We start from the raw sequence: 14,909 nt of genomic DNA, 5'->3' as shown, positions 1-14,909 counted from the left end.
ATGAGATGAGGAAGATGGCAAAGGGAGAAATATTTTAATAGTCAAAGTGAAGACACTTGGATACTCTAGAAATGCATGGGGTGGGTAAGTGAGGTGGGTAAATGTGTGCAATAAAATGACTTCTTGTCACCAGTGTGGAATGTGTGTGTATTCATATGCATACTCAGTTTGGTTATTCTCTTCTGGATATTGTACATCCCCAATTTCCCTCATTTTTAGTATATTTTTAGTGTAGTAATTTTTAGTGTGTTTCTCCTACTGGATGTTCTGTCTACCTATAGCACACATTAATGGGTTAATAGAGTGGTAACGTTATTTATGGTAAGGTTATCCTAGAGTAGATGTAGTAGTGGAGAATTGAAACTAAATACACTAAACAGCTATTCAAGAATTATTTGGTTCGCGGATACTTGCCCACATATGCTTGGGGGAGGAGGAGAAGAAAGGTCTTTCTTCACCTAAGAGATTTGTACTCCCTCTTTTCCCCTTGCCTTCAGTTATTCATGTGCATCTTCCTGCTGAGACTTCAGTCCCTTTTAGCCTTGCAAACATTTGATTTGTTGCTTAGTGCAGTATAAGCCTGGTAAGTGGAGGGACAGGAATAGTACTGAGGAAGTAGCCTTCATGGATCAGCCACTGATGGAATAGAAATGTTCTTCGTTTGACATAAGCATATAAATTACAAGTTCATAGGGTCAATCCAAATATAATGTGGAATTTAGTCCACCCCTACCTCCTGTGTATTTGAAGTACATAAAGAGCATTAATAAATTGTTTTTATAGCACAAGATCTGTGCAGTGCTCTGCAAAGTGACAAAATATTCCATCTTTTCTTAGAAGTACTTACAAATCAGTGGGATGAAAGTGTCAAAGGCATGTCTTTGGGAAGCAGGTTCTTTAATACCACTTCACGCACTGACATTATTTCTTTTTAAAATACTGTGTTAAAGAAGTTGTGAGAAATCCCTTGACTTCTGTGTTTAACATCTTAATGTACTCTTTAGATTTATTGCTTGGTCAGTTCAATCAGTAGAATTCTTACAGTGAAAGACACCTGCAAATGCCCACACAGCTATAAGTATAAAAGGACTTCTGAACTTTTCTAATGTTTGGAAAGCACAATGAAAAAAAAGGTTTTTTTCCAGATGATCCTGTCCAAATGTCAACAAGAGCAATAATTCAGTATTCGTTGTCTAAAGCATCATTCCTAAATTGGGACGCTGATTCCAGTTAATTCCAGGTTCAGAATTTCCACATTTTGCATCATTTACATATGAAAAACAGTTCTTGCTCCAAATTAGACAAATAAGTACTAGGGCTAGATAGCAGAAGTATAATGCTATCTTACAAATGAGAATTTATGGCATGGAGAATTCTGGCAGACCTGAGACTGGACACTTAAATCCCATAAATCTCATTCAAAATCATAATCTTTTACTTCTTGCAGATTATTAAAGTTGTTCTTGTAGGATCATGATCTTTCAGAATTTTGAGCAAAGTAGTAGAGGGCAAATCTGTAGTATTAAAATCAAGCTTTGCTAAACCTTTTCTTCTCCTGTCTGGGAAAATTGGTTTTAGAAGATGGCACAGCATGGGGGGGAATATCTAAAAGAATGTTGGTGTTTGTGGGGTTTTTTTCTCCATTAGTCACAGTCTGTACATACCATTTCCTTATCTGTTTTTCAAGAACACATAGGCCAACATTCTCATGATTACCTGTGTAGACTGCATTGCTGATCATCACTTGGGCATGGCATTCCTGGTTAAATATGTTTGTATCTTTTTTTCTTTTGTTCTGTTACTTTATAACAAAATTTTCCAGTAATGTGATTTTGTTAGGTATGAATCGCTTATTAATCTTAAGGTTCAAAATTTGGTTTAGGAGTTTGCAGACAATTCATGGTATGTAGGTTTGACTGCTTTATTAAAAGATAAGACAGTGTCAATAAGTTTGCAAGACTTCAAGGGTTATTGATTGGGAAGCTGCTTGCAGTCAGAAGAAGACTGAGCTAAGATGGAGCGTATGGTGAGATAAAGGCTAGGTTGGGAAAGTGATTACAACTGGGGACCTGCTAATCACTGACCTCTGTAGGGATCCTGTAGTTTATCACTAATCTCACTTGCACTTGGCATTTTCCTGTGTTGCTGCTTCATTGTTCGTAGCTGAGTGAGTAATTTGGCTTGGGATGAACAGGAGGAGGGTGCTGCAAGTCCAGCAGCTGCACTTCTTGGCACTGGCTTGTTAAACATCCTCAGTGTAGCCAGCAGCGTGCTTGGCACACGTTAGCCAATAATACTTAAACAAATTGTTGTGAAGAGAATAGGAGGTCATTTGTTTTATGCACTTTCTTCAAATTGTGTTGCTTCTCTGTTTCATTTCCATGCGTTTTGGTCACCATTATTAAAAGGAGAAACGTGCATAATATTTTTACATGTATTCACTATATATACATGGGTATTATGTACCTTTAAAATATTAGAGGCAAGATTGTAGGTATAAGACAGATATTAAAACTGTGACAGCTTGTATTAATGATTAGGCCTATACAGCAGTAGAAGAGGAAGAAGAAATTATTCCTCCGGTGCTGTGGGAAATGTCTAGATATGTAGTAAAACTTTTATGGCTGCATGTGTCAATCAGTCTTGCCTCTAAGAAGGCGGCAGCACACCAAATCCAAGGAGCAGAGCTGTTTTTCTATTTTAATCAAATGTAAATTTTTTTCACTGTACTGAGTAAATGCTGAATAAGAATTTTTAACACCAACAAAATTTGAAAAAGTAACGAATGGACCTGTACTGGAGGCAGCAAGGATGTTATTCTACAAAATTTGCGTACTTTCTTTCTACTTTGTGGTAAGTTGGAAAGTGATATTAAGAGTTGTAGAAGAATGTTTACTTTGTTGGATGTTTTTCTTGCATCATCCACATGCACCTGTAAGTATAGCTTTTGCAGCTTGTTCCTTGTCGTATTGGATCTGCATATGAAAAATTATTTGAAGTGTTAATTCTGTGGGTAACAGAGATGGGTATTTTGTTGCTGGATACTTTGTTACCAGATGTGGATGGGGAGAAAACAGTATAAAAATTGATTGCTAGTCACATCTACCGACACCAGTTTAATAACTTTTTAAATTCTCAAAGGTATCACCAATGTTTTGTTATAAACTAGCTTTTGGGTAGGCTATATGTTGTGACTGGTTAACAGTGTTATCAGTGATGAAATGATGATTAGGAACTGTAAAAACATGCTTCAAGATTCACTGAAAGATGACTCTGTGCAAGTAGAGCAGACATACTTCATGTCTGACAAACAGCAGCTGCCAGCTGTGGTCACTGTGGTATTCATACTGGATGACAAATATTGCTTCATTAAAAAAATGTTGGTGCTTTCCATATTGCCAACCAAATAAATTTTTATCAATGCATAGAAAGATCTTTAGTCTGTAAAGGGTTAATTCTGTGGGAATTGAAGTAATTTTTTGCAGTTATGTTCTGTCATCCTCTCATAAACCAAGCATTATCTAGAAGCAGTGGGAAAAGGCTGTTTTACTACTGGCAGGCATTTATAGCACATTCATTGAAGTAGTCCTCAACTACTGAGTTAATGTAGTGCTGTTTTCAGCTCACTATCGCTTTGCATCTTGCTGTTTCAGTTCATTCTGTGTTAAGAGTATTTAGGCTGCACAGCTGTTATACAGATAGATTTATTATGGAATACAATTCCTTGTGTAGTATTCAAAAGCTATATTAAATTGTGAGCATATCACATTTAGACAAGCAGTTGCAAGAGAAAAATAATTATTTACAAAATGCTTATTAAAGTTTGAATTGGTACAGAATGTTTCAAGGTTTTAAGTTTATGAAGTTAGGAAGTACTTGCGGTTCAAAATGCTTGGTGGGATTTTCTTGGCTGAGTTTCTTTTAACTTTGTAGTCCTTGGGCTTTAAGCCTGTTAGACAGCAATTAGGTCATTGAAGTTTTTGTTAATGAAAACATGTGAAACTTATTTAAAAAAAACAACCACCCGAACCCAAACTTATTCCAAGTTATTAAAAGATTCAAATGCCCTGTGAATTGATCAGTGCAGATTTAACATTCTGTATATATCCAACTCAATTACTTTATTTTATTTTAGTGTGGCCAGCAGGAGCAGGGAGGTGATTGTTCCCCTGTGTTTGGCACTGGTGAGGCTGCACCTGTGTTCAGTTTTGGGCCCCTCACTATAGGAAAGACATTGAGGTGTTGGAGCATGTCAGAGAAGGGCAGCCAAGCTGGTGAGGAGCCTGGAGCACAAGTCTTGTGAGGAGCGGCTGAGGGAACTGGAGTTGTTTAGTCTGGAGAAAAGGAGGCTGAGGGGAGACATTGCTCTCTACAACTACCTGAAAGGAGGTCATAATGAGGTGGGTGCTGGTCTCTTCTGTCAGGTGGCTGGAGATAGGACGAGAGGAAATGACCTCAAGTTGAGGCAGGGGAGGTTTAGTTTGGGTATTGGGAAAAAATTCTTTACTGAAAGGGTTGCCAGGCATTGGAATGGGCTGCCCAGGGAAGTGGTGGAGTCGTCATTCCTGGAGGTATTACAAAAGCGTGTAGACAAGGCACTTCAGGACATGGTTTAGTGGGCATGGATGATGGTTGCACTCAATGATCTTGAAGGTCTTTTCCAACCTAAATGATTCTATGATTTTTAAGTGTCCATTGCTTTAGTTCAAATCCATTTGGAAGACAAATCTCTGGGATATAGAGCCACTGGAATATAACCTGAAGAAAGTTTTCCATGATGCTACTTTGTAAGTAAGGCATAGATTTTTTTTTTCTAAAAAACCCAGCATATAACTTTGGAAACATATGAGTCAGGAGGTACATGATAAAGGTGATCAAGGAGCTGATGATTCACAATTGCTTTGTGTAGGAAGTCCTTCTGCACAGGTCTGATGGGAAGTGTTGGGACTGAGAAAACTGGCCAACATTGCTTTACTTCTCATGAATGTATTGTGAAAATAAAATAGGATCTGAAGAGGAAATAAATTTCACTTGGGCATTACTTTACCTTGCCAGCTGGTATGTCTACAAGCTACCTTACAGCCATGTTTACACAAACCTGTGCAAATGAAAACATTCAATGAGGATTTTGTCATTTAATAGTGTTTTTGCATACCCCTCTCCTTCCAATTAATGTTGGGTGCCGTAGTGAGTTTCCTCATGTCACCCCTTAATGCTGAGCATTAATGTTTCTGAATTTCCAGTTTCAACAAAAAAGGATAATATTTCCATCTGTGTAGTGAGCACTGACTGAGACAAGACCCTCTTGACAGAGGGTGGAGAGGGCATGATCAGACAGAGGGTATCACATACTCAACAGCAGATCTTGTGGGGTAAGCCTGCAAGACATTTCAGTGTCTGCTTTGGCTTTCAGTGTCACTGTATTTCTGATGTTTGCATGCTCATAAGCACTCATATTCCAATAAGTTTGTTTTTTTTACAGTAACCGCTACATTTTTATGCTCTTCTGTCAATCTGTAGAGAATCTAAATAATTAAGAAAGGTATTTGATAAGCTAAAAACCACAAAAGGCATTCTGCTTTGATATATTTGGCTATGTGTTTGAACTTTATTGAATGCCAGAGACTGCCGGAGCATTGATCAGACATTATGTATGGGACCTACCTATTAAACCAATAGGGAAGTCTTCTCAAACTTGACATGACCCACCTTTCAAGTACTTGACTCACTTACTACATGGAGTAGTTGATAAGTATTTTCTCCCTCTATTGATAAGTAAACACTACCCATGATGTTTGCTTACAAGGCTTTAAATAGTGAGAATAGCATCACCCCTAGAGTCGAGCCTCTGAAGTGTGTTGAAGTGACAACAGGCAATTTGTAGTCAATACTCTTTCACTTTTCCATTGTGTTGATAGTGAAACCATCACATGATACTGCCAGACAGCAGGATGCTGGGAAACCTTTCAGTGTAGTGTCAGTGAAGCCCCAGGGGCTGTTGATGGAGTCCTTCCTCTTCTCTCACGAGCAGTGTAACAGATGTGCTCTAGCGGTGCCTGGAACAGCTCACCTTCTCTCTCCTGTCCTTCCGCTATGTGAATGTGAAGATCGTGCTGCTCGTACAGTGCTCCAGTCTTGCAAAGGGCACAACAGCATGTGGTTCCACAGTACAAGACAGAACCAGGAACAGGACTCGCGTGTGGGCTCAATGTGTGTTTCTGTAGTGTGTGCCTGTTGATTTTTTTGTGTTGTTTAAAAATGTGTACCTTTAACATTGTGACACTACTGCAGGTTTGAGAGTCGTATCTAAGTGTTTGCATTGGGAATGTGTTTGGGAGACCTTCTATACAAAAGGCACCGTCTTGTACTTGATACTAGGTTGCTTTCCAAACCCTTCATTGAAAATCCTGGCCATTAGAGCACAGGTTAAATATTAAGTTAATCCAGTTCTAATTCTTGACAAATATTTAGGCAGTGCAATGTCAGCCTTGAGTTTTCTCGATCATTTCTTAGAACCAAATTTAGTATAGATTGGGCTAGCCTAGTCAGCTTTTTTCCTTTAGTATGAACCTGACAAACTTTTAAAGTGATAACATTTAAATAACGTGATTTTATGCATTCTTATCTAACAATTTTTTGCTTGCTACACAAACCATAATTTAAATCATAATTTTTCTAGTCTCTGTAATTGACTCTTATACAAATATTTGTTTTAAAGCCTGCCTGAAATACTGCATAGTTCAGTCAAAGTTGTTTATCATGTGGTATAAGATTCTCATTTTCTGGAAAGAAAATGCTGAGTCTGGTTTAATATGAACAGCATGATTCATCCTACTTCATATAATTTTGCATGCTAGGTATTTTATTTGCTTGGTGCCCAATGGCTGTTAGAGGCAAATTGCTTCAGCAGAAAAATGTTAATTTTCTTCCTCCCTTTGTTACAGCAGAGCTGCCATTTTTCAAGCAAACTATTGTTGACTGGACTACCCATAGTTATCAAGATTATAATCTTGCAGAGATGTTGTTCCAAGGGATTCAAACTTCCTCTTCCTCTCTGCTCATACAAGATACACTTTTTAAATGAACAATAAGCATACTTTAGTTTTTCCTCTTACAAAATGACATTTGGGGATTTTTGGTAATAAGAGGGGAAAAAAAGAAAAACCAAAGGAAGTACTGTTTTAGAAGTGCAATTGCAATAGCATGGAGCTATTTGTCACTGAAATGGGAATGTATAAGAAAGGCTACTTTTTCTTCTTATGAGGGCTGGATGACACATGCATTGTTTACAAAAGAGAATGCCTAGTTGTGTAAGATGACATTAATTTTCAAATAGATAGGTATCATGGCTTATTACTGCTTACCTTTGGATAATACTCTGAGTGGTGTTATGGGGTGTTTTGTAGTTCTAACTGTGTCATAACTGGGGCAGGCATAGGCATTTGGTGTTTTGTTATGCACATACTTGATAACTGTCTGATTCTTGACATTGTTCAGCAGAGACTTCAAGATTTTTTTAAAAAAAATGTTGCTTGATAAACTTCTGAGCCTTACTGGAGAACTTTCACACTAAGTTTTAATATACGAACGTGCCAGTTTGGTGGCATAACCAACAAATACAGCACTAAGTATTTTTTTCTGGAATTGACAAATATATTGCTACTGTCTTGTGACCTCAGATAGCAACATCAGAGGACAACTACTCTGCATAAGGCACTCTATTCAGTATGTGCTACCTAGAGGCAAATATTGCATATATAGTAGAGGAGAGAAGTCTGTTTTGCTGTTTTGACCAGTTGTATTGCTTGAGTTTTGTACCCAACTGGAATGTACATGAAAAGAAAGGATTTTTAAGGATTTAAGGGATGAGTGTCAAGAGCTGAATGATTCGGCCACGGTTTAAGTTTGGTGTGGGTTTTCTTGTTGTTCTGAATTTAAGTTTTTGTTCACTTTTCATGTTGTTTTGTTGGTTTTATTTTACTGCTTAGTATATTCATTTTCTAAGATGATACCAGCTATGTGTTAGTTTCATGTAGGAAGGAGAAATATCTAAAGGTGTCTCTACCTTTGCTTATTGATAATGAAAGGGAAGCTGGACCTTTACCCTTTTTATGTAAACATACTGATAGGGATATTTTATAACAATAAAAAATTGCAGTAGTTCTTTTTTACTGATTGGTTATATAGGAAATGGAATTATGTATGTCATCTATTACAGTAGTGCTGTTTGAGTGTGTTAAACACAGATGTATAAAAGCCACTTTTATTCATGCAACGTAGTTTTTATAAGGTCACTATGATGCTAACATTTTCTGAATTGCATTTATAAGGACAACTGATACAGATATCTAGCAGATTTTAAAAAGAACCTAATTTCCAATGTCTTTCTTTTATAGGAAAAACCTCAGATAGAGGTCCGTTTCCATTGTATGGTAGAGATACGGGGTTACCAGGCTGTCAAGTAAGTATAGTGATGATTGAAAGCAAATGGAATAATCTTAACTAAAATTTAGTTTAAGTTACTTGAATGTGTCAGGCTACCAAACATAACAAACAAGAATGTCTTCCACAATTTGCAGAATAAATTTTCTGGGTTCTGTGTGGTCAAATTGCCTTGCACTTGCATACATCCACTTAGAGGGGATACTTTTGCTATGTGCAAGTAGAACTGGTTCTGTAGCTCATGAGCGTGAAGTCCTAAGTTTTTAGTAAAAGGGAGGTTGTTACTAGTCTGAACATATTAAACAATGTGCTTCAGTTGTGTGTATCACATCTTTCCTACAGATCATTGTGAAATTAGTTTTCTTATCCTTTGTAGTTATTAGTTCCTCTCTCCAAGTCTGCAAACAGAATTGTAGACCAGTACTGATTGAACATAAGGATTAGTCTGTGAAACGCATATTTTTCACAGATAATGGGTTAAAAAATACCAGTAATTGGTGAATATAGTTCGTTAGTTAACTGTTATTCCTGGTGGAGATCATGTGCATTTTTAAAGGAAAACTGTTACTACACTTTCAATGTTTAACAATTAGGTTATCCAGTATAATACTGTATTATTTTGTGGGCTTGATAATAAGTTTTTTAATTAAGAAAACTTTCTTTTTATGTCTCTAAATCTTCATTTTAAAGTGGATATTTTCTCCATGTTATTTCTAATGAGCGGCATTAAGAATACTCCATTGAACATTGTTTAAGTCTGTTTTGAATGTACAGGAAGTTTGAGTGTATATAAAGTATAATTAGCATTTGATTACACTCAGTATTTGTTGACAGATATTTAAATAAAAATATATAATGTTTTTAATTCTAAGACATTAATTTGTTATTCTTGTTTTCTCAAAGAGGAATCTTTTTTTAATTTTACTGTCAGTAGACTATTTGCTTTGAACTGATATTTTTAGGAACATCTCTCCTGGAGGATAAAACTTCGCATGTGAGTTTGACATCTTGGTTTTGAGTCTCTTAACCAGTAGTTTGGGAAGTCTGAATGGGCAGCACCATGTGGCAATGCAGTCCTAACATCACTTCCCCTATTAAGAAAGGATCATTCTCACAGTCTTACTACTTCTCTGCAACACAGATGTGACAAACAAAGACCCATTTGTAATTGTAGGGGTGAGCTTTCAGTAATATTCTCACAAAAAATAGTATACCTCTTTAAGTTCATGTTATGGACTTCACATCATCGCCAGTCTAGACAGCAGAACATTGTATTAGTGTTATTACTATTGTTCAAATAACTCCGTAGGTACTGTATCTAAATATAATAACTTGAACTTGACATTAGTTTGGAAGCAAATTAATTTCCACATTAGTCTTTCATTAAGTTGATGTTCTGTGTCGGAAAACGGGTTTCTGTTAACTTTACATAAAATTCTGTTTTGCTTTGCGGTAATGAATGTAATTTTTGTTGTTTGACTTCTCACTTAGGAAAATACTTTTATATCTCCTAATTGTTTATACCTGGTACCATTGAATATTATTTTTTTTTTTACATGTAGGTATTTTAAAGCTAAAATCTTACACATATTTGTTTCTATTAACATCACTTCCAATACAGTTTATTCCTTAATAAGCTTCCTACTATTTCTTCTCCCACAGTTTCTTCCTTCTTAAACATTTTTAGTATATGGGGAAAAATGTTATTGTAGGTAAATCTGTTTTGGTTTTATATTGAGGGTAATAGAAAATGATCATAGAGTTAACTTTCAATTAAATTTTAATTCAATTTAAATTTATGTGATAAGTTACACTTTGTACTTTAATTTGGTCTTGTCAGTTAAATCTGACAGTGTTTGAAATCATTTGCTAGCTTGGAACATGGTGGGATTTCTGAATCTTTTTTTGGGGGGGGGGGGTGGGGGGGGGGTATTTTTCATAAATCCATGACAGTGCCTGAAATAAGCTCTCATTGTAGCTGCAGTGTTTGAAAGCTATCATAGAGAAGGTCAAAAGTGATCCTGAGAGGTCATTTTGACAATCCGAATGAAGAATCAGCTGCATTGTCTCTGACAGATGCTCATATAGTCAGTTCTTAAAAACCTCTAGAGATGGAGGAGACTGCATGACCACACTGAGTTTTGTTTTCCATTACTTAAATGTACTTACTCTTAAAAAGATTCCCTGATGCCTTATCTAAATATCATTGTAATTAAAGCATCTAACTGTTGTCTTACAGAGCACTGAGAAGAATCTATAATCTTTTAAGTCTGTAGAGGCTGGAAATGCAGTAGATTGTTAAGATAATAAGGAGTCCTTAGAAAAGATAAGTTATAGATGGATTTAATTTTTACATTGGTGTGTTTAGTGCAGATTATAATGCAGGTATGTTTTTAATTGCAGCTGTGTAACAGGGTCTATCTCAGATTGAAATATTGGTAGAAAAGCTTATGCTCTGCTCTAGATGTTCTCCAGTAGGTTCACAACCTGAGGGAATTCCAGTGTTTTAAACTAGGTAAAGTACCTCATCTAAGGCCCTACCATTATAGCAAAAAGAAATTTCCTGGATCTTTCTGGCAACACTGTTAATTTTTTGCCATGTGGTATTTGCCTTTTTTCATAAAAAATATCTAATCTTTGATACTTGTTTGATTGGTGATGGTCTAAAATTTCCCGATACCTTGTTATGGTGATGCTGGCCAGCTTGTCATTCCTCAGCCTACATTTTTCAGTTAACAGGTTCCGTATGCAAAAATGTTATTTACTTTTTAACACATATTTCAGTGCAGTTTTCAATTCCAGGCTTGCACTGCATTTGTAGATCCTTCTGGGTTGCTTTGTGAATTTAGTAAATGTGGTCTTCATTTTTCATCCAAGTCACTAATTTAGAGGTGGAATGATGCCCAAAACAGATGCCTGCAAAGTCTCAGTTAATACGTTCAGCCAGTTTTGATCATGAACTCTTAGCTACTGTTTTTCAACAGCTATGCTCTGTATTCAGCAGTAGTTTTAGTTGTCCTTGGTTCCTTAGTTCACCTGTGAAAGTAGTAAAAGCCTTATTAAAACACCTCTTATGCTGAGAAGGAAGTGAGATATTGGTTTTATGTAGTTTATTCCAGCTCAATACATATCACTTCTTTGTTACCTTCTGGCATTTGCAGCCTATTTTTCCAGCATTCTTCCAAAAAAAAGAAATTTAATATGTTGAGCAATTACAAGCCACTGCTTTTGTTCCTCCCTGAAACAAACAAACCAAACCTCATTTGTTTGTAGTCTCCGCACTCTCTCCGAACCATGAGTTTTCAAAAACAGTGGCTAAGGTTTCTGAAATTGTACGAATGGCAAGAGCCAGTCTTCTGAGTATCTTATTGGGTACAGATGAATTGAAAATACCTAGCTTCTCCAAATACTCTCTAACCTGTTCTTCTCTTACCAAAGTTCTTTCCATATGTCATTGGGGTAAATGGCATTAATGACCTGGTGTGGATGTGTGACGAGTTTTAATTTTTACTTCCTATTAAGCTTACAGAGGGCTGGAATGAAAATTTTTAAGACCACTATCAACTGAAATGTTTAAGACTCTTACTGTCACTTCTCACCCTTTATAGAAAATTATTTAAGCAGTGATTTGTATGGACTGTTAGCTACCTACAGGCTTTATATTTAGGCTGTAGGAGTTTAAGTGTCATTGATTTTCAATGTAGCTTAAAAATCTAAGCAACTAAGAAATATGATTCAGGTATAACATATAGTCACGAGAATGTAAATACAAGTAATTTATTAATACTTTACCAAAGAGGTAGTGCATACTTTCAGATTTTATTTCCATCAGGTGTTTTAAGCAAGCCAAAAAGGAGCATCTTAGAGTATAGCACTTTGCACTGGGCCCATTCATGCAAGTAACAGTGTTGAATAAGGTTGTTGCATTTGTCTTAAGCTGTGTTTTTGTGATGGGTTGACCCTGGCTGAACACCAGGTGCCCACCAAAGCCGTTCTATCACTCCCCCATCCTCAGCTGGATAGGGGAGAGAAAATATAACAAAAGGCTCGCGGGTCGAGATAAGGACAGGAGAGATCATTCACTATTACCGTTACGGGCAAAACAGACTCAGTTTGCAAAATTAACTCGATTTATTACAAATCAACCAGAGCAAGGTAATGAGAAATAAAATGAAATCTCAGAACACCTTCCCACCACCCCTCCCTTCTTCCCGGGCACAACTACCCTCCCGGATTTCATCACCAAGCCCCCCCAGCGGCACAGGGGGACAGGGATGGGGTTTATGGTCATCACACGTTATCTTCTGCCGCTTCACCTCCTCAGGACGAGGGCTGATCACACTCTTCCCCTGCTCCAGCGTGGGGTCCCACCCACGGGAGACAGTCCTCCACGAACTCCTCCAACGTGGGCCATTCCCACGGACTGCAGTTCTTCCCAAACTGCTCCAGCATGGGTCCATTCCACGGTGTGCAGTCCTTCAGGAGCACACTGCTCCAGCGCGGGTCCCCCACGGGGTCACAAGTCCTGCCAGAAAACCTGCTCCGTGGGCTCCTCTCTCCACAGATCCGCAGGTCCTGCCAGGATCCTGCTCCAGCGCGGGGTTCCCACGGGGTCACAGCCTCCTTCGGGAACCTACCTGCTCCGGCGTGGGGTCCTCCACGGGCTACAGGTGGATATCTGCTCCACCGTGGACCTCCCTGGACTGCAGGGGGACAGCCTGCCTCACCAGGGTCTTCACCACGGGCTGCAGGGGAATCTTCGCTCCGGCGCCTGGAGCATCTCCTCCCCCTCCTTCTTCACTGACCTTGGTGTCCGCAGGCTTGTTTCTCTTACATGTTCTCACTCCTCACTCCGGCGGCAGTTTCTTTCCGTCCCAACTTTTTTCCTTCTTAAAAATGTTATCAGAGAGGCGTTACCACTATCACTGATTGGCTCGGCCTTGGCCGGCGGCGGGTCCGTCTCAGAGCCGGCTAATATGGGCTCGCTCTCTCTCGAACACAGGGGAAGCTTCCAGCAGTTTCTTACAGAAGCCACCCCTGTAACCCCCCCCGCTACCAAAACCTTGCCAAACAAAACCAATACAGTTTTTTATGTGGTTTAGTGTTAATGAGGTTAATGGTGTATGTGTGCTACATTAAAACCTGTGCTTGTCTAGTGCTTTGCAATAAAGTTCTGAATCCTCTTCCTTTTTCGGCTTTATTTGTGCTTTACTGCATACTCCTCGTTCTGACAGGTCTTCACTATATTCTGCACCTTTCCAACTCTTACTGCCTTTTTTTTCTCTCTGATGTTCATATAGTATATAGACTCTAAATGGATGGGTAAGATGACAAGTAGAGGCTTATGCAGAGCTGGTTTAGATGAATATCAAAAACTTTTACCTGAACAAAGAATCAACAGCTTTTAGAAGAAATGTAAAAACTATATTTTGCTATCAGAATGAAATGCAATGCTACATGGTTTGACACAACATCTCTACTTCTGTCTTTGAATTGGAGTGTGTGGGGGGTGTATGTGTTTGTGATTTTTGTGTGGGATTCCACCATTCCTGTTGGCTGTGTAATAGCAGATTTGGGAAGGGCATCTTTTCACAAATCTTAAATCAGACATAGATTAAGTTTTCAGAAGGCTTCTTGTAGTAAAAAGGGTTTTCTTCACATTTGTGTAATTTAATACTGAGAACTGTAGCTTCTGTAAAAGAAATGAGATTAGTCTTCAGATACTGAATGTATGACTCCTATTTTCAGTATCATCAAAAAGGTACCCAGCTGTCACTGCACATTGCTTTGACAGGTCTGAGCTCTAAGAAAGCCAGGAATCTGTGGTATTTTCAAAGTGAAATTGAGATAAATGTGCAATACATGTGTGGCTGTTAGACTAATTCTTCTAATTGTTTGTGTGGGTCTTCACAGAAGCTAACTTTATCCCCATCAGCCTGTAAGTGCCCCAGCTAATTGGCGTAGAGAGAGGGGGATACACCTTTAGCCTAACAGTGCTTGTTCTCATGTGCCTGGCAAAGTCTGTCTCTCCCCACTGGCATTAGTAGGCTGAAGATAGTAAATTATTTGTGACTGTTCCCTAAATATTCTGTTTTAATTCTAAACAATCATGCATGAAAAATAGATGTTATTTTTTGACATGTGGAGATAACACATTTACCTTCCCTTCATCATAATTTCAAGTCTGCATACTATCCCATGCACGAGAAAGGAGATAAAATTGAGTGCTAAATGTAATGGATGTTAGGCAAGAACTGAAGACGTATTCACCAGGTTTTGTTTGAAGTCTAACCTTTCTATAAAGAGACGTATCTTAATTTACCCTATTTTTCTAACTCTCTAATCTGTATGTTCTATATGATGATGGTACACTTTAAATGTTATAAAATCCATTTAGAAAAAAGTTTAATTGATGATAGATCTGTAGAATACATGAATGCTGGAAGGAGCTATGGGTTATATTTACT

General features: G+C 37.9%; 1 protein-coding gene across 11 annotated transcripts in view; it reads left to right on the top strand.

Annotated features, from left to right (window-relative positions):
* TCF12 (transcription factor 12) overlaps positions 1–14,909 on the top strand; it is a 175,686-nt gene that overhangs the window by 91,483 nt on the left and 69,294 nt on the right. For all 11 annotated transcript variants that reach the window (XM_049813453.1, XM_049813457.1, XM_049813456.1 and 8 more), the window contains one exon: positions 8,397–8,461. In XM_049813453.1, the coding sequence (XP_049669410.1) occupies positions 8,397–8,461 (65 nt within the window). The remainder of the gene's footprint in view (positions 1–8,396; positions 8,462–14,909) is intronic.

Source organism: Accipiter gentilis, chromosome 10, assembly GCF_929443795.1.
Source record: "Accipiter gentilis chromosome 10, bAccGen1.1, whole genome shotgun sequence".
NCBI classification, from domain to species: domain Eukaryota; kingdom Metazoa; phylum Chordata; class Aves; order Accipitriformes; family Accipitridae; genus Astur; species Astur gentilis.
Note: the sequence above shows the minus strand (reverse complement) of the source record. Positions and strands in the feature narration are given on the sequence as shown.